At 45.4% G+C, this 24,551-nt stretch overlaps 2 protein-coding genes across 5 annotated transcripts in view; one reads left to right on the top strand and one right to left on the bottom strand.

Moving 5' to 3' along the window:
- ttc19 (tetratricopeptide repeat domain 19) overlaps positions 1–3,521 on the top strand; it is a 36,135-nt gene extending 32,614 nt beyond the window's left edge. For both annotated transcript variants that reach the window (XM_043687583.1, XM_043687581.1), the window contains exons 8-9: positions 105–267; positions 2,777–3,521. In XM_043687583.1, coding sequence (XP_043543518.1) covers positions 105–267; positions 2,777–2,931 — 318 coding nt within the window. In that variant the 3' untranslated portion in view covers positions 2,932–3,521. The remainder of the gene's footprint in view (positions 1–104; positions 268–2,776) is intronic.
- Positions 3,522–17,596: 14,075 nt separating this feature from the next.
- Positions 17,597–24,551, bottom strand: part of LOC122548806 (carboxypeptidase N subunit 2-like) — an 11,787-nt gene continuing 4,832 nt past the window's right edge. Inside the window, exon 2 of one of the 3 annotated variants that reach the window (XM_043687584.1) lies at positions 17,597–19,403. In XM_043687584.1, the coding sequence (XP_043543519.1) occupies positions 18,178–19,403 (1,226 nt within the window). In that variant the 3' untranslated portion in view covers positions 17,597–18,177. Of the gene's footprint in view, positions 19,565–24,551 lie in introns of all 3 variants that reach the window. The other 2 variants (XM_043687585.1, XM_043687586.1) reach the window with 2 other exon arrangements.

Raw genomic sequence — 24,551 nt, forward strand, 5'->3', positions numbered from 1 at the left:
TGCTGTCTCTCTCTCTCCCCCCCCCCCCCCTTCCTCTGCTGTGTCTTGCTGTGTGTGTGTCTCTCTCTCTCTTTTCCCCCCCTTCACCACGCTGTCTCTCACAGACCGTTGTGCTGATGAACGATCTGGCCACCGTACTGGATATGACGGGCCATCAGGATCGAGCCTATGAATATGCCACAAGAGCCTCAAACCTGGCGAGAGAGACCAGCCACCCAGACCAATGTGTGATTCTCAGTAACCTGGCCAGAGTGCTCATGCACAGAGGTAACGGCAGTGCTGAACCACCATGGTATGGGATGGGGGGGTGGGGCTGATGTTGGGGGGTGGGGGGGGAAATGGGTTCTCGCACTCCATTACCATGAGAAAAGGGGGAAGGGTCGCTTTTTTTTTCTAGTCCCACCACAGTAACAGCACCTACATTGAGCTTTCATTTCCCACAATAATCTTACATGGCACCTGTTGAAATGGAAATCTAAGTAAATCCACCGGTTCCCCTTGGTACATCACATGTGTCACCTTCTCAAAGAACTCTGATCAACAGGGTTTCTCTTTCATAAACCATGGACGCTCTGCCTTGGTCTTGTACAAGTGCCCCAGCCTGTGGTGTGCTTCCTGTTACATGGCTGTCCATTAGTGACTGAAAGCCATCATTCCCTCACTGTAAGCTGTGTGCAGTGCAGGCGTTCTGACACACCATTTCCAGAAGCTGCGATCGTGTATGAGAGCTCAGAGCTCTGCTCAGCAGTAAGAACATTTCCAGGGATTTTAGATTCTGCCCTTGCAGTCCCTTTACTGGCCTCACTTTCAATCATGCTGTTCTCTCTCTGAACACTGTGTAAGCAAGAGGACCCGAGCCCAACTGTCATACCAGGCACACAGGAAGTTGGTTGTGTTTGTTGGAGGTCAGTCATCTCAGCTCCAGGTCTCCTCCACATGTTTTCCTCAGGGTAGTGTCCTCAGCCCAATCGCCTTCATTAATAAGGTCAGAAGTGCAGATGTTCGCCGATGAGTGTACAGCACAATTCACGACTCAGATACTGAAGCAGTCCGTGTTCAAATGCACCAAGATCTGGAAATTATCCAGGTTTGGGCTCATAAGTGGCAATTATGACCATCACCAATGAAGACAATTTAACCACTGCCCCTTGACATTCAATGGTGTTACCATCACTAAATCCTCCACTATCACAATCCTTGACCAAAAACAGAACTGGACTCACCAAATGAACAGTGGCTATAGTCAGAGGCTGGGAATCCTGCGCCGGGTAAGCTTAACTTGCAGAGGATGGTGTTTCCAGCTACCTACTGCCCTGTTCCATCTGTAATAAACACAGCCTTGGAAAGTACTGCTTGAAGAAATGTTGGCAAGTTTCTGCAGTGCATCTTGTTGATGGTACACACTGCTGACGGTATATAACTAAATGGGCTGTCTTGTCTTCAGTGTTGGAGCTGCTCTCAACCAGGCAAGTGAAGAGCATTTTCTGCATTTCTGTAATGCCAGTAAACTAGGAAATCACATTATTCAGACTTCCTGTGAAGCAGGTTAAAGAACATTTGACACTGAGACACGCACATACAGGAGATATTAGGACAGGTGACTAAAAGAAGCATCTTCCAAGTGGGAGGCTGAGCAAGGGAATTTAAGACCATAAGGTAAGAAACAGAAGGCTGCCTGGTCGCTCAGCTTGTTTCTCTGTTGTATACAATCAGCGCTGATCATCGACCACTACTTCACTCCCACTGGCTCCAAGTAGCTCTTGATTCCCTGGGATACCAGACTAGTTTGGATTTTGATCTCCAGTGTTCTCAATGGAGCATCTAGAACCCTCTGAGAAAATTCCCAAAATCTCAGAGCCTCAGGAGCCAGCTGGCTGAAAGTGGTCATGAACAAGACTGTGGTGGAGGAGCTGGGCCTGTTCTCTTTACTGCAACAAGTTGGAAGGGGCACTGGGTCAAAGGTGGGCAACACTGTGACCGGTTTAGCTACGGCACAGGGATCTGGGCAGGAAGAAACTGCCGAAAACCAGAGAATCCAGGTTTAAGGAGTTGGCAAAAGAAGCAGTGAAAGTGAGGAGTTACGTTTCCACACAGCGAGTGGTTGGGTTGTGGACTGCACTAACAATGACTGCAGATGCTGGAAACCAGATTCTGGATTAGTGGTGCTGGAAGAGCACAGCAGTTCAGGCAGCATCCGAAGAGCAGTAAAATCGACGTTTTGGGCAAAAGCCCTGTGGACTGCACTACCTGAGTGTGTGGTGTAGGCTGCTTCAATCGGGGCTTTTGATAGGCAATTCAATTATTATAACCAGGGCAAGTGTGCAAGGTTTTAGGGAGAAGGGGCAGAAAATTAATCGAGTTATGTTGCTCCATTGGAGAGCCAGTACAGACACGCTAGTTGAATGGCCTCTTCTTGCACTGTAACCATTCACCGATAGTACAGGGTGACACTGATGGAACGTTTTGGGAAAGAGATGGTGGGTCAAGTCTGAGGGGTTGGTGGGGAAGGTGTGAAGAAAAGGTTTCAATACAGTGAGCGGTAATGCCAAGAAACAAGCTGCGTGTGAGTGGGCTGGAAGCAGCAAGGAAGAAGGATTTCAAAAAGCAATGACCGTGTGGGATTTTAGGGATAGGCTGAGGGTGTGAGGCTTGCTGAAATGCTGCATTGGGAGCCATTATAGACTTGATGTGCCAAATAATTTCCTCCTGTGCTTTAGGAAACTGCAAGTGTCTTTTTCAACATTGAACCTCTGATTTCCTTCTGCTTTACCAACAGGGGACTATCATGAAGCCAGATGTGTTTATGAAGAGGCATTGACACTAGCAGAGTCAAGTGCTGACAAACCAATCATTCAACATATTCGCAATGGAATGGAGGAACTGCAGGCTAAGGCTCAGCAATCCCAGGAGGTCAGGGAAAGTACTCATTAAATGGGAGAACTTAAGACTAGTTTTTTCCTTGATGGTGCAACAATTCTCTGGAGGGTTTTTCCACAATGTTTGGATGTAATTAATGCTTTAACCAATGACTCAGCGAGGAACCTTCTCATCTCAGAGTCAGAGCGTCACAGGTTCAAGCCCCAGTCCAGACACTGGAGCAAAACTCCAATCCACTGTCGAGGGAGCGCTGCAGTGTGGAAGGGTCAGTACACTGGGAGTGTCTCAGTGCCGGAGGGTCAGTGCTGAGAGGGTGCGCTCTGTTGGATTGTCAGTGTTGAGGGAGTGCCGCACTGTCAGAGGGTCAGTGCTGAAGGAGTGTCGAGTCGTCTTCTTTGGGTGAAACCTTTAAACTGAGTCCCAGATTTAGCTGTCAGTGCCTCTGTTTGTAACAGCAGGAGTTAACATTCATTTTAAGGGAAGTACATTCTGGGGCAGAGCCCTGTGTGATTTTAGTGCAGTTATTTTAATAAAATAATCAAAACCAATACCATATCTGTGGTGCAGCCTGGGGAAGGGCAAGTGTGGTTGATGGAGCAGTGCTGTGAAAGCTCGTGTTTCCAAATAAACCTGTTGGACTATAACTTGGCATTGTGTGATTTTTAACTTTGGCCACCCCTGTCCAACAAACAAACACCAGTTCAACTGGTTGGTGGGTGGGCCAGGATGGAGAGAGGTACAGCACACAAGGGAGTCTGGATAATACCCGCTCGCTCTGTCTGCAGGTGAGTGGTGAGTGTGGCTCCTTTTTTCAGCAGATAAATCCAATTAGATATTGTTAGGGCCTTTCATCCTGAAATATTTTCAGGCCTCTGGTCCTTGAAGGATTCAGTTCATAGTACCTGACCTGAGTGGGAGGGCGTTGCATTCTTTGGCAGGCTGGTTTTGCCCATTCCTAATTCCCTCCCTGTGAACAGCTGCACCTTGTCCAGGTAAACCAGCTGTGCTTCAGGAGCTTCCTGGTATCCTCCGCCAGTGTGGGAATTGAACCCACGCTGCTGGCATCTCTCTGGCTGAGCCCAGAAACAGAATTCAGTGGAGGAGGTGACAGCAATTCACCGGTTTTTAGAGATCTTCCAAAGGTATTGTCTCAGCAGCATATTTACCATGGATGGAGAGTTTGTGGGGGGTGGATGATGGTGGGGTACTGTGGGTTTTAGAATCACGGTGATCCAGTCACACGACCAATAATCTATTGATCAAGTTCAACTCACACGGGGAGCAGTTTGAATTAGAATTTAGTTTTAAAAAACCCAGGAGCTATGATTCTATGACTGTATGGCTGTCAGGTTGTTGAGTGAGCCAAGGATTTTAATGTCCTGGGGGGGGGGGGTCAAGAACCTCCCCTGACCTTACCTGGCAGGAACTCTCTGGTACTTCAGATGCAGGTGGCAGTACACAATGCAGCTGGCAAACAGAGAGCATCGACTCAGTGATCACGAGGACTCTGTACCCACCCCTTCCCTCTTACCACTCGTCCCAGGCTCAGGAGAGAATGGATGCAGTGAGCGTTGCTGTCCAACGACATTTGGGTCACATGTGAATCTCTGGACTCAACTCATCAAAGATCAGGAACCAGAAACTGTAGATGATCTCCCCTATGAAGCCGCGGTTTATTTACTGGGAGGGTCATGGAGCAGCTTCTGAGGAGTCCATGCCTGACATTCAATCCCATCTCCTTTACAGACTATAATCTTCAGTGTGGACTGTTCTCCATGAACAATACCTTGTGAATGTATCACACTAAGACTCGGGCCAGGATTTTCAATGGAGCGTCTCTCTATCATGGTGGGTGTGGCTAAAAGCCAGGGGTCATTCTGCTAAGGACAGTGCCTCCTATTTCTTCTTTCTTTATTGATTCATGGGCTGAGGCTGCCACTGGCTAGGGCAGCATTTATGGCCTGTACCTGATTGCTCAGAGGGCAGTTATGAGTCAACCACCTTGCTGTGGGTCTGGAGTCACATGTATTCCAGCCCAGGTAAGGATGGCAGTTTCCTTCCCTAAAGGACATTTGTGACCCAGATGGAGTTTTTCCTGACGACTGATAATGGATTCATGAGCACCAATAGACTCTTAATTCCAGATTTTTTTGGATTGAATTCAAATTCCCCATCTGCTGTGGTGGGATTCAAACCTGGGTCCCCAGAACATTATCTGGGTCCCCTGATTAACAAGTGTCTGTCTGTCTGTCTAGATAGCCTGGGACATCTATCGAAGAGTTGAGAGTGTAGTGCTGGAAAAGCACAGCAGGTCAGGCAGCATCTGAGAAGCAGGAGAATCAATGTAAGGGCTTATGCCCAAAACATATAATCTCCGGCACCACACTCTCGACTCTGAGCTCCAGCATCTCCAGTCGTCACTTTCTCCTACACCTATGGAAGAGGTTGGTTTGCCTTTGGATGGGGGTATGATTCTTTCAGTACTGTGCCAGTGTGCAGGGTGATTGCTGCCCTCAGCAGCCTCCCCTCTTACCCCAGGGAACCCTGCCAGCCCACAATGAGAATCACAACTCCCAGGTCACTTCATCCTCAGCTGGATTTGTGGAGCTGGGATAAATCCCAACTGTGAGCAGCTGTAGAGAGAGAGATTCCTGACATTAATCTTGGTATTTACTGGTTTGTATTTTTACACTCCAATGTTTATAGTGCAGGAGGAATCAGTGCAAAGTATGCAGGTTGTGTTTATAAAGGAGTGGCATCAATCTGACATAAAGCTTAAGAAATGTGAGGTGACTAATAAAGAGGAAACCTTAAAGGAGCTCATTCTTATTTATTTCATGGGATGGGAGTGAATCCAGGGCAATGCTTATTCATAGAGTCCCTACAGTGTGGAAGCAGGTCATCTGGCCCGTCAAGTCCACACTGACCCTCCCACCATGGCTAATCAATCTAACCTGTACATCCTTTGGACTATGGGAGGAAACCCACACTGACATGGGGGGAATGTCCAAGCTTCACACAGTTGCACGAGGGTGGAATGGAACTTGGGTTCCTGGTATTCTGAAGTAGCAGTACTAACCACTGAGCCCCCATACCATCCATTGGTCAACTCTTGTTTCGAAGGAGAAAGCAGTGAAGTGAAATGATTAGATTCCTGACAGTGTGGAAATAGGCCCTTCAGCCCAACCAGTCCACACTGACCCTCCAAAGAGTAACCCACCCAGACGCATTTCCCACTGACTGATGCACCTAACACTATCGGCAATTTAGCATGGCCAATTTACTGTGGGAAGAAACCGGAGCACCCAGAGGAAGCCCACACAGACACAGGGAGAATGTGCAAACTCCACACAGACAGTCACCTGAGGCTGGAATCGAACCTGGGACCCTGTTGCTGTGAGGCAGCAGTGCTCACCACTGAGCCCCCGTACCACCCCAGAGAGTCTAGAAAGTCTAGACAGAAAATTCCTGAGGTGACAGCAGACAGGCAGTTAAAGATATAGCTGCCAGTGTTGGAGTGAAGAAACGAGAATGGCAAGTTCAAAGGAATGTAGGGATCACAGAGGCTTATCGAACTGGAGGAGGTGCTGGGGATAGAGATGCTATGGAAAGATTTGATTCAGGAATGAGCGTTTTAAAATTGAGTCATTGCTGAACTGGGCTCTAAACATCGAGTGTGATAGGTGAACAGGAATTGGTGAGAGTTGCTGGATCAGCAGCAGAGATGCTATGGAAAGATTTGATTCAGGAATGAGCGTTTTAAAATTGAGTCATTGCTGAACTGGGCTCTAACATCAGTAAACATTGAGTGTGATAGGTGAACAGGAATTGGTGAGAGTTGCTGGATCAGCAGCAGAGTTTTGGATGAGCTCAAACTTTATCAGGGGAGTCTAATGAAGGCCAAATAGCAACAGGTTGGTGCAGTCGAGTCTGGAGGTAAGATGAGGGTTTCAGTACCTGATGAGATGGAATGGTATCAAATGCTTTTATGGTGGTGGAAATGATTTACTAAATATAGTCACATAGAAAATAGGAGTAGGCTATTCGGCCCTTTGAATCTGCTGCACCATTCATGATGATGGCGACTGATCATCCAACTCAGTTCCCTGTTCCTACTTTCTCCTCATATCCTTTGATACCTTTAACCATAAGAATTATATCTAAATCCTCCTTGAAAACATTCAATGTTTTGGCCTCAATTACTACCTGTGGCAGAACGTTCCACAGGCTCCGCACTCTCTGGGTGAAGACATTTCTCCCCACCTCCATCCTATCCCGTATCCTTAGACTGTAACCTATGGTTCTGGACTCCCTGGTCATCAGGAACATCCTGTGTTAGAATGTTTTGGTCTCTATGAGATACCCCCATCATCCTATGGTCTCACCAAGATCCTTACAGTTGCAGCAAGCTATCCCTTGGGCCAAAGGGCTTTTCACTGTGCTGTCAATCACTCTGACTCGATCCCTCCTCCTGTAATGGAATCCTCTTGCTATACTATTTACTAGCTGCACTCTCATGGTGACTTGTAATGGGTGTACAAGGACACCCAGGTCTCATTGCACCTCTCCCTTTCCCAATCTATTACTATTCAGAGAACAACCTGCCTATCTGATTTAACAGGAACTTTCCAAAAGGTGTTGGATCAATGCATGAAAAGGATAAAATTGCAGGGTTATTGTAAGGACATTTCATGATTAATTAAATTAATGATCATTGATTAATATGTTGATCTGTTTAACAGTAACCAATGTCGATTTTAGCGCTTTAATATCATGTCAGTCTGCTAAGCCTCTCTTAAACCGAAACACACTGTGGGATTGTGACAGAATAAAAGCAGTAGTATACCAGGCGTCTCGGTTTGGCTCAGTTCTGTTTCAGGCATTGCCATTGGCAAATTGAGGCTCAACCAAATCCCAGCACATGGTTCCTTGGCCCCAAACCCCCAGAGCTTATTTCCCAGAGACAAGGACATCACCCACTGCTCCTTCCCAGCCACTGCTCTGCAGCTCCTGCTCAAGTTGGATAGCTCTCGTAAAGAGGCAGATTGGCCATACTGACTCCAGCTGTGCTGCCTGGTCCCTGTGGGAGGGAGGGAGGGAGGGACATCACACCCTCCAGCTGCTCGGTTTCCAGATGCCTACCTCCATGAAATTCTCTGGGTGACTTTATAATAACTTGTACAAACATCAGAAGGGTGCTATATAAATGCAACACTTCCCGATGTTGCACACACAACAAACTTTGTTGTTTATTCAAACGATAGGAGAAGGATGCATCTAAGTACATCTTAATATCAAAATCTGTCAGCTTTCTTCCCTCAGTTGGAACTGCATAGGAAGGTTGTGACACTCAGGGCCTGTACATCTCTGAGGCTGATTCCTGTCACCTTCATACAAAGTTATCATTCCTCAGTTTCCAAGTATTGGAAATTCATCGATCCTACTCAGCTTTTCTCACCCACATTGAAGGCACCAATACTCATCATGGACACGAGTCTTGCCTTTAGTGGAATACATTGTCAGAACAAGCTGTTTTTAGCTTCCAACACAATTGCAGAAATCTTGGCATATTTACCCAGGGCTGAAAATGTGTTGCTGGAAAAGCGCAGCAGGTCAGGCAGCATCCAGGGAACAGGAGAATCGACGTTTTGGGCATAAGCCCTTCTTCAGGAATGAGGAAAGTTTGTCCAGCAGGCTAAGATAAAAGGTAGGGAGGAGGGACTTGGGGGAGAGGCGTTGGAAATGCGATAGGTGGAAGGAGGTCAAGGTGAGGGTAATAGGCTGGAGTGGGGTGGGGGCGGAGAGGTCAGGAAGAAGATTGCAGATTAGTAAGGCGGTGCTGAGTTCGATGGATTTGACTGAGACAAGGTGGGGGAGGGGAAATGAGGAAACTGGTGAAATCCGAGTTCATCCCTTGTGGTTGGAGGGTTCCTAGGCGGAAGATGAGGCGCTCTTCCTCCAGCCGTTGTGTTGTTGTGGTCTGGCGATGGAGGAGTCCAAAGACCTGCATATCCTTGGTGGAGTGGGAGGGGGAGTTGAAGTGTTGAGCCACAGGGTGGCTCACCCCGTTTTGTTGTCAGCTTTCAGTTCATTAATGAACGAGGTTAGCAGGTCAGACCGGCTAGTCACTCACTTGGTCACAATGTGAATATCACTGAAAAGAAACTGATGCTTTGCACTCATGAGGACAAATGTAAGAATGCAAAATGTCAAGCCATTGCAGCAATTTACACAACAGCAAAAACAGAAATTACTGGAAAAGCTCAGGTCGGACAGGTGTGGAGAGAAAGTAGAGTTAATGTTTCTGGGCCAGTGACCCTTCTTCAGAATGATTCACAACCATTTACACAACAGGAGAACAGGGTAATGATTGACTAGCAGGTCAATTAGCAGAAACACCATAGGGAGTAACAGTGTTACTGAACTTGAACCAGACCTCTTAATATTAATTTTAAAGATTCATTATGCAAACATTGTATTTGCAAATGGCTATTTTCAGTTTTGTTCCAACTTGCATACGGATGACTTTGCAAACTTACTCAAGCACAGGACTGTGTCTGTAAGCCAGGAGTTGCAGATATCTCAACCTGATTATTAGTGAAGCCATAGCATACCCAGGATTGTTGGGCAAGTTCTGCCGAATCATTAAATCACAGCTAAAGAACACCGAAGAATGGTTCACTGTCAGTAACTGGGGGTTTATCTGGAGTGTGTGGGTCTGGTTGACTTTGCAGTCACACTGTTAATGTGTCAGCAGTTCCACTGTGGCAACATGACGCAACAGCTGAGGAGAGGCAGTGACATATGGTAATGTGCTAGTCGTCCTGAACCCCAGATTAATGTTCTGGGGACTGGTTTGGATCCTTCTGAGGTACCTGGTGAAATTTGAAATCGATAAACTCAGGAATTAAAAGTTGGCCTCATGATGCCTTTCAGAAAAGGAATCGGCCTTACTTTTGCCCTTTAGAGAAGGAAATCTGCTATCCTTACCCAGTCTGGTCTACATGTGACTCCAGGCACAAGGCAACATTGTTGAGTCATAGTTCCCCTCTGGAATGCCCCAGCGTGTCACTTAGTTCAAGGACATGTAGACATGGATGACAAACTTTGGCCTTGACAGCCATGTCCACGGCCCACGTAGGAAGAAAAATTAACAATAATTAGAATCTTACAACAGTGAAAAAGGCCATTCAGCCATTAAAGGATAAAGCCACCGTAGTCTTACCCAATCATTGGGCAGCTCTCTCATTAGAGATAGAGAGATGACGGGTGGTGGTTTCACCTGCCTCAGGCGAGCAGAGAGGTTGAGAAGGAGAGTCCTTCATGGTCACCTCAGCTGGTGCGGGAATTGAACCCATGCTCTTCGATGAAGGCGTCGATCTTCGCGTCAAGTTTGGAAATTACTTCCACGAAGCTCGCCACCATAGGTAAGTCCCCCGGGGCAGCTGCGGACGCCTCTGTTGCAGCTGGGGAGGGTGGGTGAGGGGTTCCTGCCTGCTGAGAACTGCGGGCTCCTTTCCCTTTAGTCATTTTTGCAGGAGACTAGACTGTTTAAATTTAGTACCGAGCAACTAATTACATTAAGTAAAAACTATTTTAAATGATTTGGTGAGTGTGGTGGAGGCGAGAGACCCACTTTGCCCAAGTCTTGGGAGGAGCACTATAGACTCAGTCTTGCTGGGTCGCCGCCATCTTGGATCTCTGGCTTGAACCCATGCTGTTGGCATCATTCCACAGCACAAACCAGCTGTTCAACAATGGACCGCCATTATGTCAATGCTGACCCTTTGAAAATGTTGTCTGGTAATTCCCAATCCCTCGCTCCTTCCCCAAGCCCAAATCAATCTTTGAATATCTTTGTAATTCTGTTGGGGTTAGGGAAGGGTAGTTCCCTGTTTGGCATTTGTGATACACTCTCTGAGCTGCAAAACTCTGTTTCCTTTACCCAACCTCCTTCAGTCACAAAGCAGAAATCCCAGCAATCTTTTCCCAGCATTGCACAGCAATGTGGTATTTGTACAATGTACAGATCGGATCGCTGGGTTTGAGGGGGGTTGTAGGGGGCAGTGAGGTAATGGGTAGCTGCAAGTCTTTTTCTGTGTTGATGGGTTCAAATGGAGTCGAGATCAATGATGAGTCTGCTCTGTTTGCATCATTTCAGTCTCTCAGCTGATTGCAGGTTCCTGTTATCAACTTCCCCCTTCCCAGAAAATAATCACAAAGCACAAAGTTCATCTACCATTGAGATAACTTGGTTTAACATTTCCAGAGTAGATTCCACATCGGCATTCGGAGATTTCTGTTCGTATTTCAGATTGAAGACCCACACTTATTTGTAAAATATATGAAGTTGCCTTTCAATTTCAAAGACAGGTGGTAGTAATGAGCAACTTGGATGGATGGGAACAGACACAAAGGTTGACCATAACTGGATTTAAACTGATCGGATCTGCGCCTGGATCTGCCAGTTTACCATTTGAGGAGGCAAAAAGAAATGATATTCCAAGTTGTTAAATTAAACCAAGTTGTCAGGTACAGAACTCTGGATGCTAGAGATCTGAAACAAAAGCAGAAATGGTTGGAGAAACTCAGCAGGTCTGGCAGCATCAGCAGAGAGAAAAACAGAGTTAACATTTTGAAACCTTCTTCAGAATTTTGTCACAAATTCCGTTTCTCTCTCTGCAGATACTGTCAGACCTGCTGAGTTTTTCCAGCACACTCTGTTTTTGTGGTTGCATTAATTTTTTTCATTCTGGGCATTGATGTGTGGGGATTGCTTGGCATCATTGCCTATTCCTGGTAACCAGCTTTCATCTGGCTGAGTTTCATTGATGGGTCATTTCGGAGGGAAGTTAAGAGTTAATTTTGCAGTAAAAGTGCAGTCACAGGTCAGCAGACATCTGGTTTCCTTCCCTAAAACACATTGATGAAACGTTATGAAATTTCAACATTTGTTCATGGGATTACTGGAACAGTTGGCACAACTTTTAGTTACTTGCTACAGCAAATAATTAGGAAGGCAGATTGCATGTTGGTCTTTATTGCAATGGAGCTGCAGGAATAAGGCAAGAATAAGGAAGTTTTGATACAACTGTACAGGGCTTTTGTGAGATCGCTCCTGAACGGTGTGCAGTTTTGGTCCCCACATTTAGTGAGGGCTGTACTGACACCGAAGGTGAAGGGTCCTGGGATCAGATGATGAGTAAACTGGGACCACATTCTGTGGAGTTTGGCAAAATGAGAGGTGACATCACTAAGACAGGCAAGATTCTGAAGGGACTTGATGGGGTCAGTGTTGAGATAGTCTCCACTGGTCGAGAAATCTGTATCATGGAGTAGGGTCACAGTCTCAGAGTAAGGGGACAATGTCTTCACTCAGAGAGTAGTGCATTCTCAGAGAGTTGGGGGTGCTCCATTATTGAATATATTTAAGGCTGGTCCAGACAGATTCCTGGTCTCTAGCGATTAGAGGGATAAGGGAGTGGGCAGGAGAATGGAGTTGAATACTAAATTGCAGAACAGGTTGATTAAAATATCTGTCAATGTTAGTTTCCGCTGACATCAGCATTCCGGTAAACTGGTCGGATCAGTCCGAGAATGGGTCTTTTCTTCTCCACAATACTCAGGTTTTCACAGAATCTAGAATTGTACTAGAATTGCAGAAGGAAGCCATTCAACCCATTATGGCAATACCAGCTCTTCAAATGAGCATCATTTGCCAGCAACAACCTCTTCCCTTTTCCCCATGTCCCTGCATAGGGACTAGAGAAGGTTAAAAATCACACAACATCAGGTCATAGTCCAGCAAGTTTAATTGGAAGCACTAGCTTTCAGAGCGTTGTTCCTTCATCAGGTGGTTGTGGATTATATTAGGTTAGGATATCTGGGCAGCATGGATGAGTTGGACCGAAGGGTCTGTTTCTGTGCTGAACATCTCTATGACTCTGTGGCATCCAATGTCCCACTTCAATGCCTCAATTCAACCTGTCTCCACCATAATCAGACTGTGCATTCTACACCCTAACTGCTTACTGTGTGATAACCTCTCATTACCCTCACTTCGTTTGCACCTCTCTTTAAATCTACACCCCCTCACCCTTTGTTCTTTTACAAGCGGATTAGTTACTGAGGACAGGGTTCCCTGTTTGGAGAGTCCAGGACACAGTCACACTTCAGAATGAGGCATCAGCCATTTAAGATAGAAACAGGAATTACAGAGATGTTTGTTAAGGATATCTTTATATGTTGTATTTTGTGAGTTAACAAGGAGACATGGATTCTTAACATTTTGTGGGCTTGGTGTTGAAGTGTCTGGAAACATGTTGTTTATCTGCGTTTTAATTAGACTTTACAACCGTGACTCGAGTAGCTGGGGGTTAACAGGTTACTGCATTAAAGAATGGCAAAAGAAAATAAAATGTGCAGGGATCCAAGCCCATACCGAGAGACAGAACAATGCAGAAAGCAGTGAGTCTGTATAGGTGTGCTACAGACTGGAGGCTGAAGTATTAAACTCTCCAGTGAGAATCTGGCAAAGGAGCTGCTGGAAGTGGAGTTGGTGGAGTCTTGTATTTGCTCTGAATTAAATTAATTACTTTACAGTTTAATACCTCCGAGATACCAGCTAAAGGAAAATAACTCCTTGTGGCAGCACAGAAATTCACTGGAATGAAACTAATTACACTGTGCCAGCCGGAGTGTGGAGATGCTGATAAATCTTAGGTGAGGGTTGGCTGTAAAGATATTGTAGAGATAGAAGCAATAACAATGAATCTGAATTTTTTTTTGGTATTTGTAATGATATCTTTATAGCTGTTTTCTCCAGTGGAATATATTTCATGTTTCCATTTCCTCAATAAACATTTTTTCTTTGTGTTCAGAGTATAACAACAACCTCTTGTGAACGTGTTCAATAGCTGACCTCCATGGTTGAACAAAAAGTTAGGATAAAACTAACCGGGTTTCACTCTGGGAACTGACTTGACCAGGATTAACAGCAGCTGAAATTGTAACATCCCACTGTGGAAATGGAGGACATTTGATCCGTCACGTTTGGAACAGCTTTCCAACTGAGGATTTCATTGATTGTCACTCTCCTGCCTTCTGTCCTTAATTCCATGTTCCTTTTTACATAATAATCTCATTCCATTTTGAAAGCCTCGAGTGAACCAGACCCCACCACACTCTCAGACAGTCCAGTCCAGACCGTTACCACCTTCTTCATGAAAAGGTTTCTCCTCGTGTCACGATTGCTTGAGAAATTGGCTTAAATCTAAGTTGGGTTGTTGTTTTGTTGACCCTTCCACCAATGATTTATCATTCCCAAAACCATTCATGTAATCGTCCTCTCTGACATGTTCACATCCTTTCTAAAGTGTGAAAATGAGGCTGAGCCAGTATTTCTCATCGGCTGATGTATTTTCTTGCCATGGTCAGCATGGGATTCAGTTTACTTGTAAAGCTCACATTGTTTTATTTCACAGCTCAACCTACAACTTGCAGTTACACAATTAAGACATATAACCGAAGGAGGCCATTCAGCCCATCGAGTCTGTTGTACCATTCAATGAGATTACGGCTAATCTGATAATCCTCAATACTTTTCCCCATTACACTTGATTCTCTTCCTGATGAAAAATCTGTTTATCTCAATCTTGAATATACTCAACGTCCCAGCCTCGACAGCCCTCTGGTAAATAATTCCACAGATTCACTCCCCACTGAGAGAAAAGAAATCCTCATCTGTTTTAACCAGGTGACCTGCTATTCTGAAATTGTGCCCGCTACATAAGAACTCTGATTGTAGACTCTCCCACATGAGAAAATAAACTCCCCAAATGTTCTCTGTCCAGCCCCCTTAGACCTTATATGTTTCAATACAGTTACCTCTCATTCTCATAAACTCCAATGAATATAGGCCCAACTGACTCATTCTTTCCTCATTAGACAGTCCCTCCACCAGCCAAGTGGACCTTCTCTAGATTGCATCCAATCATTTCTTAGGTAAGGGGTCCCAAACTGTTCCCAGTATTCCAGCTGCAGTCTGACTCGTGCCTTGGATTGTTTTAGCAAAATCTCCCTCTATTATACTCCATTCCCTTTGAAATAAAGAACAACATTCGATTTACTTTCCCTATAATCTTCAGTGCCAACTCAGGAACTCCCTATTCTCTCTGTTCCATAGCTTTCTGCAGACTCTCTCCATTTAAGTAATATTCAGCTTCTCTTCTTCCTGCCAAAGTGCATAACCTCATATTTCCCCACATTATATTCTACCTCTAAGTTGGTGTGCACTCCTGAACCTATCTATATCCCTCTGTAGACTCTTTGTTTCACCTTCATCACTTGCCTCCCAACTATTTTTGTGTCATTGGTAAATGTGGCTGCAGTGCATTTACTTCCCTCACCCAAGTCATTTTTTTTGAAAGTTCACTCTTGGGCTGAGGTATGGCTCATTGGCCACCATTTATTACCCCGTCCCTAGTTGCCCCTTGAGAAAGTGTGGGTGAGCTGCCTTCTTGAACCGCTGCAGTCCATGTGCTGTAGATAAACCCACAATGCCCTTGGGGAGGGAATTCCAGGGTTTTGACTGAAGGAACAGTGATATATTTCCAAGTTAGGAGCATAAATGCCTCGGAGGGGAACTGGAAGGGAGTGGTGTTCCCATGTATCTGCTGCCCTTGTCCTTCTAGATGTAAGTTGTCATGGGATTGAAAGGTGCTGTCTGAGGATCTTTGGTGAATATCTGCAGTGCATCTTGTAGATGGTACACACTGCTGCTACTGAGTGTCGGTGGTGGAGGGAGTTGATATTTGTGGATGTGCTGCCAATCAAGTGGGCTGCTTTGTCCTGGATGGTGTGCAGCTTCTTGAGCGTTGTTGGATCTGCACCCATCCAGGCAAGTTGGGAGTATTTCCATCACATTTCAGACTCTTGCTGATGATGGACAGGCTCTGGGGAGTCAGGAGGTGAGTTATGTGCTGCAATATTCCTGCCCGCTGACCTGTCCTTGTAGGCACTGTGTTTTTTGGTCAATGATAACCCCTAGAATGTTGATAGTTAGGGATTCGGTAATGAAATGCGAAGGGGAGATGGTTGGAATCTCTCTTGCAAGTGATGGCCATTCCCTGGCACTTGCGTGGTTCAATTGTGCTTGGTCCAAACCTGGATAGTGTCCAGATCTTATTGCATTTGGACATGGACTGCTTCAGTATCTGAGGAGTCGTGAATGGTGCTGAACATTGTGTAATCATCGGCGAACATCCCCACTGCTGACCTTATGATGGAGGGAAAGTTATTGATGAAGCAGCTGAAGATGGTTGGGCCTAGGACACTCCCCTGAGGAACTCCTGCAGAGATGTCCTGGAGGTGAGATGACTGACCTCCAACATTTGCGACCATGTTAAACTAAAACTAAATACTTGCATGTGCTGGAGATCTAAAACAAGCGAAAGCAGAAATTGCTGGAGAAGCTCAGCAGATCGAGGAGCATTTGTGAAGACAGTACAGAATTAACATTTGAGTCCATTAATCCTTCTGATCAGTTCCGAACGTTCCGGGGAAGGGTCACTCCACTGAAAACATTAACTCTGTTTCCCTCTGCACAGATGCTGTTAGATCTGCTGAGTTTCATCAGGAATTTCTGTTTTTGTTTCTACTCAACCATCTTCCTGTGTGTCAGATCTGACTCCACCCACTGGATAGGTTTACTCATGATTTCCATTGGGCTCCAGTTTTGATAGGGCTCCTTTATATTTGGTCAAATGTGGCCTTCAAGAGCAGTCCTTGGGGTGGTGGGGAGGCGTGGTGAAGTCATATTGGCATTGACTTGTCATCAGAAATGCACCAAAGCTCATTAGACATCAATATATATTGAAAATAATTGTGGGTCAAGCACTGATCCCTGTGATACTCCACTAGTTACAGGTTGCCATCCTGAAAATGTATCCTTATCCTAACTATGTCTTCCATCAGTTAGCCAATCCTCTATTAATGCTAACATATAACCCCCCAATACCATGGACTCTTACGAGTGGCTTAATGTGTTGCACTTTCTCAGATAACTGGAAGCTACTTGACTTGAAATTGCTTCTGCAGCACATAAATGTAACAGATTATTAAAGAAATCACATTGCTGCTTCTGGGGATTTTGCTGTGTGCCTATTAGTTCCTTATACTTCTTTTATTCCAACAGGGAACTCAGTTCAAAAGTACTTTGTTAGCTGGAAGCTGCTGTGCAGCATTGAAAATAGGAGCAGCAGGTAGACCATTTGGCCCTTCGAGCCTGCTCCTCCCTTCAATACAATCATGGCTGACCATCTGACTCAGTCCCGTTCCCAATTTCCCCCCATATCCTTTGATCCCTTTGGCGCCAATAACTGCATCTAACTCCTTCCTGAAAACATTCAATGTTTTGGCCTCAACCACTTCCTGTGGCAGAGAGTTCCACAGGCTCCCCAATATTTCCCCCCATCTCAGGGACTTCTTAGGGCTGCAAACACCATGATTACACATTTTTCTGTTTATTTCATTCCTCAGAATAAACAAATCTCTTCTTTTGTTAAAGGGATGTGGGTGCCATTAGCTGGGTCAGTATTTATTACCCACTCCTAATTGATCCAGAGGAGGTTGATTGGGGAAAATAGACTAAGGCCACATTAGGGACAATCATTTGTGGGGTATTTACAGAGTTCGTATTAACTGTATAAATTAAAGATGAGAATACAGGGGCTAATATGCCAAGACTTTGATCTGGAAATAACAGCGTTTATTAAAATAATGCAGTGTACTCATAAATAGTCAAATTCAGTTGCTTCCTTTTAATAGTCATTATTATTGAAAAGACAAGTGTGTTTCTGAGCTTCTTGCTTTGTCCTCATCAGGACCAGTGCAAGAATACCAAATTTCAAACCATCACAACAATTTACACTGCAGGACGAAAAGCTGCTGATTGGTTGACAAGTTGGCTCTGATTGGGTCAGACCTTGCTGTGGAGGAAACTCCTATTTGATTCGATCAGCCAATGACCGACAGTCTATGGCGTGTGACCCTGACATCATGTGGGGACCTTGCTCCCATGTGACCAGATAGCTACATCCTATTGGTGGAAATACTCTTCGTGGGGCTTCAGCATACAGCAATGTGAAACAGCTGCTCAGCATGTAGCTCCAGTTTTGAAAATGTTTCTCTTTTTAGCAATACCCAAGTTCTCACACTGCCAAGAGGCTTTTGTGTAAATCAGCAGATATTTTAATATGTAAAACTGAAAGGGGATTCTTTTCAAAATCATTTTCAAGCTGATTAACATTGTGTCTTTGTACAGTCGATGTTGGTGGGTTGTCCTCCTGAGCCCTTGGCTGTGCAGATTGGATTGTTCCTCAGGAGCACAGAGGACACATTTGCAAACTCTCTGACGTCCCATTGCCCGATGAGGTTGTCAGTGGCCTGAAGGCAGTTCAGCTTTACCAGGTTATCAGCAAATCCCTTTGGAAAACCCTGCAGGCTGTTAAAGGAAAGGGCCAACTCTTCTAACTGTGAAAGTCCATCAAATACCGGCAGGTGCCTTAGGTTATTGTTATCTAAATACAGATAAAGGAGTTTCGGGTTATATTTGAATGTGTCAGCTGCCAGGGTGTCAATGAAATTGTCAGACAGTTTTAACAGTTGCAGCTCGCTGAGATTGGAAAGGAAGTTCAGTGGAAGAAATGTTAATAAGTTGCTGGACAGGTCGAGCTTCAATAGTTTTGTTAAGTTAGCGATCAGCTCAGGTGGAAAATTCCTGATGACATTTCCCGAGATGGTCAGATCCTGGAGATGATGCGGCTCGGAGAATAGAGTTGCTATGAGGTTTGTGAACTGGTTGTGGTCTAATCGCAGGTCGGTCAGTTTGTGATGGTGACTGAGGAACTGGGGAGGTAGGAAGCTAAGTTCGTTGTTTGACAAGTCAAGGACTTTGAGGAGAAGCAGTTGACTAAAACCTGTCTCTGGGAGTGTCTTGAGTTGGTTATTCTTAAGATACAGCGTGTCGAGTTGAGGAAAATGTTCAAATGTTTCTCGGAGCACTGTGAGGTTATTGTTGGACAGATCCAGGTAGGTCAGTTTAGTAAGTGACTTCTCTAGGTGAATGCTGCGTAAGTTATTGTTGGCTAGATTTAACCAAGTGAGATTGGAGAGGTTTTCAAATAGATCTGCTGGGAGTTCTGATAGGTGGTTTGCAGATAGATCCAGAGCCTGCAGTCTTGGCAGAGGATCAAAGATGTCATTCTGAAGGACGAGACGGTTACCAGATAAACCGAGATAGTTCAGCTGTCCCAAGTTGCTGAAGGAATTGAGAGGGATTCCAGTCAGAGAGTTACCATCCAGGAATAATGTCTGTGTGCTGGGATTGATGTCCACTGGGATGCTCTGCAGGGCAGTGCCTCGACAGTCGACAAGTTTTAAATGGCAAAAACATTTCTCCGGACAGGCAGAGAGAGCCCCAGCCCCAATGAGAACAACCAGCAACTCTAGGATTCTCCTCATGGTGCCTACAGCGGAGAGGTGAAGCTCAGTTATTGCCAGGCAGCTTTCAGGAAACATGTGATGGCATTTAATTTTCACCCATATCTTACAAAAGCAAAAACTGCAGATGTTGGAAATCTGAAATAAAACAACAATTGCTGGAGAAACTCAGCAGGTCTGGCAGCACCTGAGAGAGGAGAGAAACAGAATTAATATTTCATTTCAGAATTAATATTCCACCCCATATCTCATTAGTTTTGTGGTTGCATCCTCGTAAAGTCCCAGTTGGATGGAAATTATCCTTCAGTGCTTAACCCATTCAGACAAAGCAAAACAAAATTCAAACACCTGCATTCATATCGAGCCTTACACAGCCTCAAGACGTTCCAAGACATTTCACACCAATGATGTGTCACTGTAGCTGTGACATTGGATAGATGGCAGCTAATTTACACACAGCAAGCTCCCATCAATGGCACAGTGCTCAATGAATAGATAATCCGTTCTGGGTCATCCTGGTTCAGGGATAAACATTGGCCATAGGACATTGGAGTTGTCCTCCACAAAGATTTCACATTTACTGATGGCATGGAATTCTGCTATGGATTTAACAAACTACATGAAAGAACCATTTCCCCAAGATGGAATTACACTCCTAGTAGTGAAAGTGAAGAAATCATTATGGCACTGTTCTACATGTGTCATAGGGTCATAGCGGTTTACAGCATGGGGAAACAGGCCCTTTGGCCCAACTTGTCCATGTCGCCAGTTTGCACATTGATTAGATTAGATTACCCACAGATTAGATTAGATTACCTACAGTGTGGAAACAGGCCCTTCGACCCAACAAGTCCACACCGACCCAAACCGGAGCACCCGGAGGAAACCCACGCAGACACGGGGAGAACGTGCAAACTCCACACAGACAGTCGCCTGAGGTGGGAATTGAACCCGGGTCCCTGGCACTGTGAGGCAGCGGTGCTAACCACTGAGCCACCATGCCGGCCCCATCTAGTCCCATTTGCCTGCGTTTGGTCCACATCCCTACACACCTACCCGTCCATGGATCTGTTCAAATGTTTCTCAGTGACCTCCATCACTACCTCCGGCAGCCTGTTCCAGATACGCACCACCCTCTGTGTGAAAAAAATGTCCCTTTGGACTCTTTTGTACCTCTTTCCTCTCATCTTAAACCTATGCCCTGTAGTTTTAGACTCCCCAAACATGGGGAAAACCTGTTGGCTATCTACCTTATTGATGCCTGTCAGAATTTTATAGACCTCTGTAAGGTCTCCTATGGTCCAGGGAAAAAAGAAATCCCAGTCTATTCAGCTTCTCCTTATAACTCAGACCTTCCAGTCCAGGTAACATCCTCATAAATCATCTCTGCAGTGTTTCTAGTTTGATATTATCCTTACACAGTAGAACGTGCAGAACTGCACGCAGTATGTTAAATGTGGCCTCACTGGTGTCTTGTCCAGCTGCAATAAGACGTCCCAACTCCTAGACTCATTGTTGTGGTTCTGTTCGCCGAGCTGGGAATTTGTGTTGCAGACGTTTCGTCCCCTGTCTAGGTGACATCCTCAGTGCTTGGGAGCCTCCTGTGAAGCTTCAGAGGATGTCACCTAGACAGGGGACGAAACGTCTGCAACACAAATTCCCAGCTCGACGAATAAAACCACAACAACGAGCACCCAAGCTACAAATCTTCTCACAAACTTTGAACCTAGACTCAATGCTGTAACCGATGAAAGCAATGTTACCTTCAGCACCCTGTCCAACTCCTGTCTTTCAATTTTCAAGGCGCTATGAACCAATACACCTTGATTCCTTTGTTCTATAACTCTCCCAGGGCTCTACCACTGATTCCTGATGAAGGGCTTATGCCTGAAACATTGATTCTCCTGCTCCTCGGATACTGCCTGACCTGCTCTGCTTTTCCAGCACCGCACTCTGAACCACTCTGAATGCAACACCTTGCATTTTTCCAAATTAAACTCCATCTGCCATTCCCTGACTAATTGACCCAGTTGATCAAGATCCCTTTGCAATTTTAAATAACCTTCTTCACTTTCCACTATACCACCAATCTTGTTGTCATCTACAACCTTACTAACCATCCCTCCTAAATTCTCATCCAAATCATTTATATAAGTGATGAATGACAGTGAACCCAGCACCAATTCCTGTGACACACTGCTGGTCACAGGCCTCCCATCTGAAAAACAACCCTCTACCACCACCTTCAGCTTTCTCCTTTCAAGGTCATAAGTCACACTGGTCACCTGATGAAGGAGCAGCGCTCTGAAAGCTTGTGATTTTAAATAGCATGGTTTCATATGACTTCTGACCTTGTCCACCCCAGTCCAACACTGGCACCTCCCCATCATGTTATCCTTTCAAGCCAATTTTGTATCTAATTGGCTAGCTCTCTCTGAAGCCCATGAGATTTAATTTTACTCAACAACCCACCATGCGGTACCTTGTCAAAGGCCTTGCTACAGTCCATGTCTACCACACTGCCCTCATCTGCTTTCTTGGTCACCCCTTCAAAAAACTCAATCAAATTCACAAAGCCATGCTGACTATCCCAAATAGTCCTTGCCTCTTCAAATGCGTGTCAATCCTATCTCTCAGAATCCTCTCTAACAACTTACCCACCACAAACTGTAGGCTCACTGGTCTGCAGTTCCCATGCATTTCCCTGCAGCCTTTCTTAAATAGTGGCACAACTTTTTCCACCCTCTAACCTTCGGGCACTTCACCCATGGCTTTCGATGATACAAATATCTCCTCTAGGGGTCCCACAATTCCCTCCCTAGCTTCCCACCAAGTCCTGGGATACACTTCATTAGATTCCTGTGGATTGATCTACCATAATGAGTTTTAAAGACTTTCAGCACCTCCTTCTCTGGAATATGGACTCTCTTCAAGACAACACCATTTATTTCCCCAAGGTCCCCAGTATCCATACCTTTCATGATGGTAAATACTGACAAGAAATATTCATTTAGGATCTCACCTAGAACACTCCGCACGTAGATGACCTTGTTGATCTTTAAGGGGCCCTATTCTCTCCTTAGTTACTCTTTTGCTCTTCATGCATTTGTAGAATTCCTTTGGATTTTCCTTTACCCTATCTTCAAAGCCATCTTGTGTCCCCTTTTAGCCCTTCTGAGTTCTCTCTGAAGTGTACTTCAAAACCCTGTATACTTCTCAAGGGATTCACTTGATCCCAGCTGTCTCTACCTGACATATGTCTCCTTCTTTTTCTTGACCAGGGCCTCCACACCTCTAGTCCTTCAGTGTTCCCTACTCCTGCCTGCCTTACCCTTCACTCTAACAGGAATGTGTTGGCTTTGAACCCTCATTAACTCACTTTTGAATGCCTCCCACTTCCCATAAGTCCCTTTGCCTGCAAACAGCCTCCCCCAGTCAACTTCTGAAAGTTCCTCTCTAAGACCATCAAAATTGGCTTTGCCTCAATTTAGAACTTTAACTTGTGGACTAGACCTATCCTTTTCCATAGCTACTTTAAAACTATAGGAATTATGGTCACTGGTCCCAAAGTGCTCCCTTACTAACACATCAGTCACTTGCCCTGCCTTATTTATCAAGAGGAGGTCAGGTTTTGCCCCTTCTATAGTAGGACCATCTACATGTTGTATCAGAAATTCTTCCTGAACACACTCAACAAATTTATCCCCATCCAAGCCCTTAACACTACACCAGTCCCAGTCTGTGTTTGGAAAGCTAAAATCCCCTACTATTGCAGCTGTATTATTCTTGCAGCTCTCTGTGATCTCCCGAACAATTTGCTCCTCAATCTCCTGCTGACAACTGGGGGGCCTAAAGTACAATGCTATCAGTGATTTCTTCCTTCTTATTTTTCAGTTCCACCCATATCGACTCAGTGAATGTACCCTGAAGAATATTCTCTTTCAGTATTGCTATGATGTTCTCCTGAATCAAAAACACCATTCTCCCTCCTCTCTTGCCTCTCCTCTATCCTTCCAATAGCATCTATCTATACCCTGGAATATTGAGCTACCAGTCCTGTCACTCTCTCAGCCATGTCTCTGTAATAGCTATGATATCCCAGTCCCATACTCCTGTTCATTACCTGTCAGGCTTCTTGCATTGAAATAAATGCAGTGTAACTCAGACTTCCCATGCTTCCTGTCTAGTACTAGGATTACCAGCACTACCTTTAGTATTTAACTTGCTCTGCTATCCTCAAGCTCCTCTTTCGTCTCCACTTTAGATCTTCCCACCCCCCCAGCCTCCTCCCCAGATTAGTTCAACCCTGGGGATTGACTCTATCAAATGTCCCCACCAGGACATTGGTTCCCCTCCAGTTTAGGAGAAACCCATCCCTCTTGTACAGGTCACCTCTACCCCAGAAGAGATCCCAAGGATCCAAGAATCTGAAGCCCTGCCCCCTGCGCCAGCTCTCAATCCACGTGTTCATCTGCCAAATCCTCCTATTCTTACCCTCACTAACATGTGGTACTGGAAGTAGTCCAGAAATTACTTTCTTTGATGTCCTGCATTTTGACCTTCTGCCTAACTCCCTATAATCACGCTTCAGGACCTTATCCCTTTTCCTACCAATGTGTACAACAATCTCTGACTGCTCACCAGAATACCAAGCAACCGCTCAGAGATGTCCTTGACCCTGGCACCAGGGGAGGCAACACACCATCCTGGACTATCCAACATAGCCACAGGAAAGCCTGTCCTTGCTCCAACTAGTGAGTCTCCGGGCATTGGTCTCTTGGATCTTGCCCGACCCCACTCTATGGCAGAGCCGGGAGTTTGTGGCAGCAGACGGGATTTAAGGATGGTGTGTTGCTTTCTTGGTGCTAGAGTGAAAGACATCGCGGACAGAGTGCAGGAAATCCTCAAGGATGAGGGTGAAGAGCCAGAGGTGGTGGTACATGTCGGCACAAATGATGTCGGGAAGAAGAGGAGGAACATACTATAGCGTTCGGAGAACTAGAAAGAAGGCTGAAAAGCAGGACGTCCAAGGTGGTTATCTCCGGTTTGCTTCCAGTTCCTCGGGCTAGTGTGGCCAGAAACAGGGAGATAATGGACTTGAACGTGTGGCTGGGGAACTGGTGCAGGAAGCAAGGATTTAAGTTCTTGGATCACTGGGATATATTTTGTGGTAA

Source organism: Chiloscyllium plagiosum, chromosome 4, assembly GCF_004010195.1.
Source record: "Chiloscyllium plagiosum isolate BGI_BamShark_2017 chromosome 4, ASM401019v2, whole genome shotgun sequence".
In the NCBI taxonomy this organism is placed as follows: Eukaryota; Metazoa; Chordata; class Chondrichthyes; order Orectolobiformes; family Hemiscylliidae; genus Chiloscyllium; species Chiloscyllium plagiosum.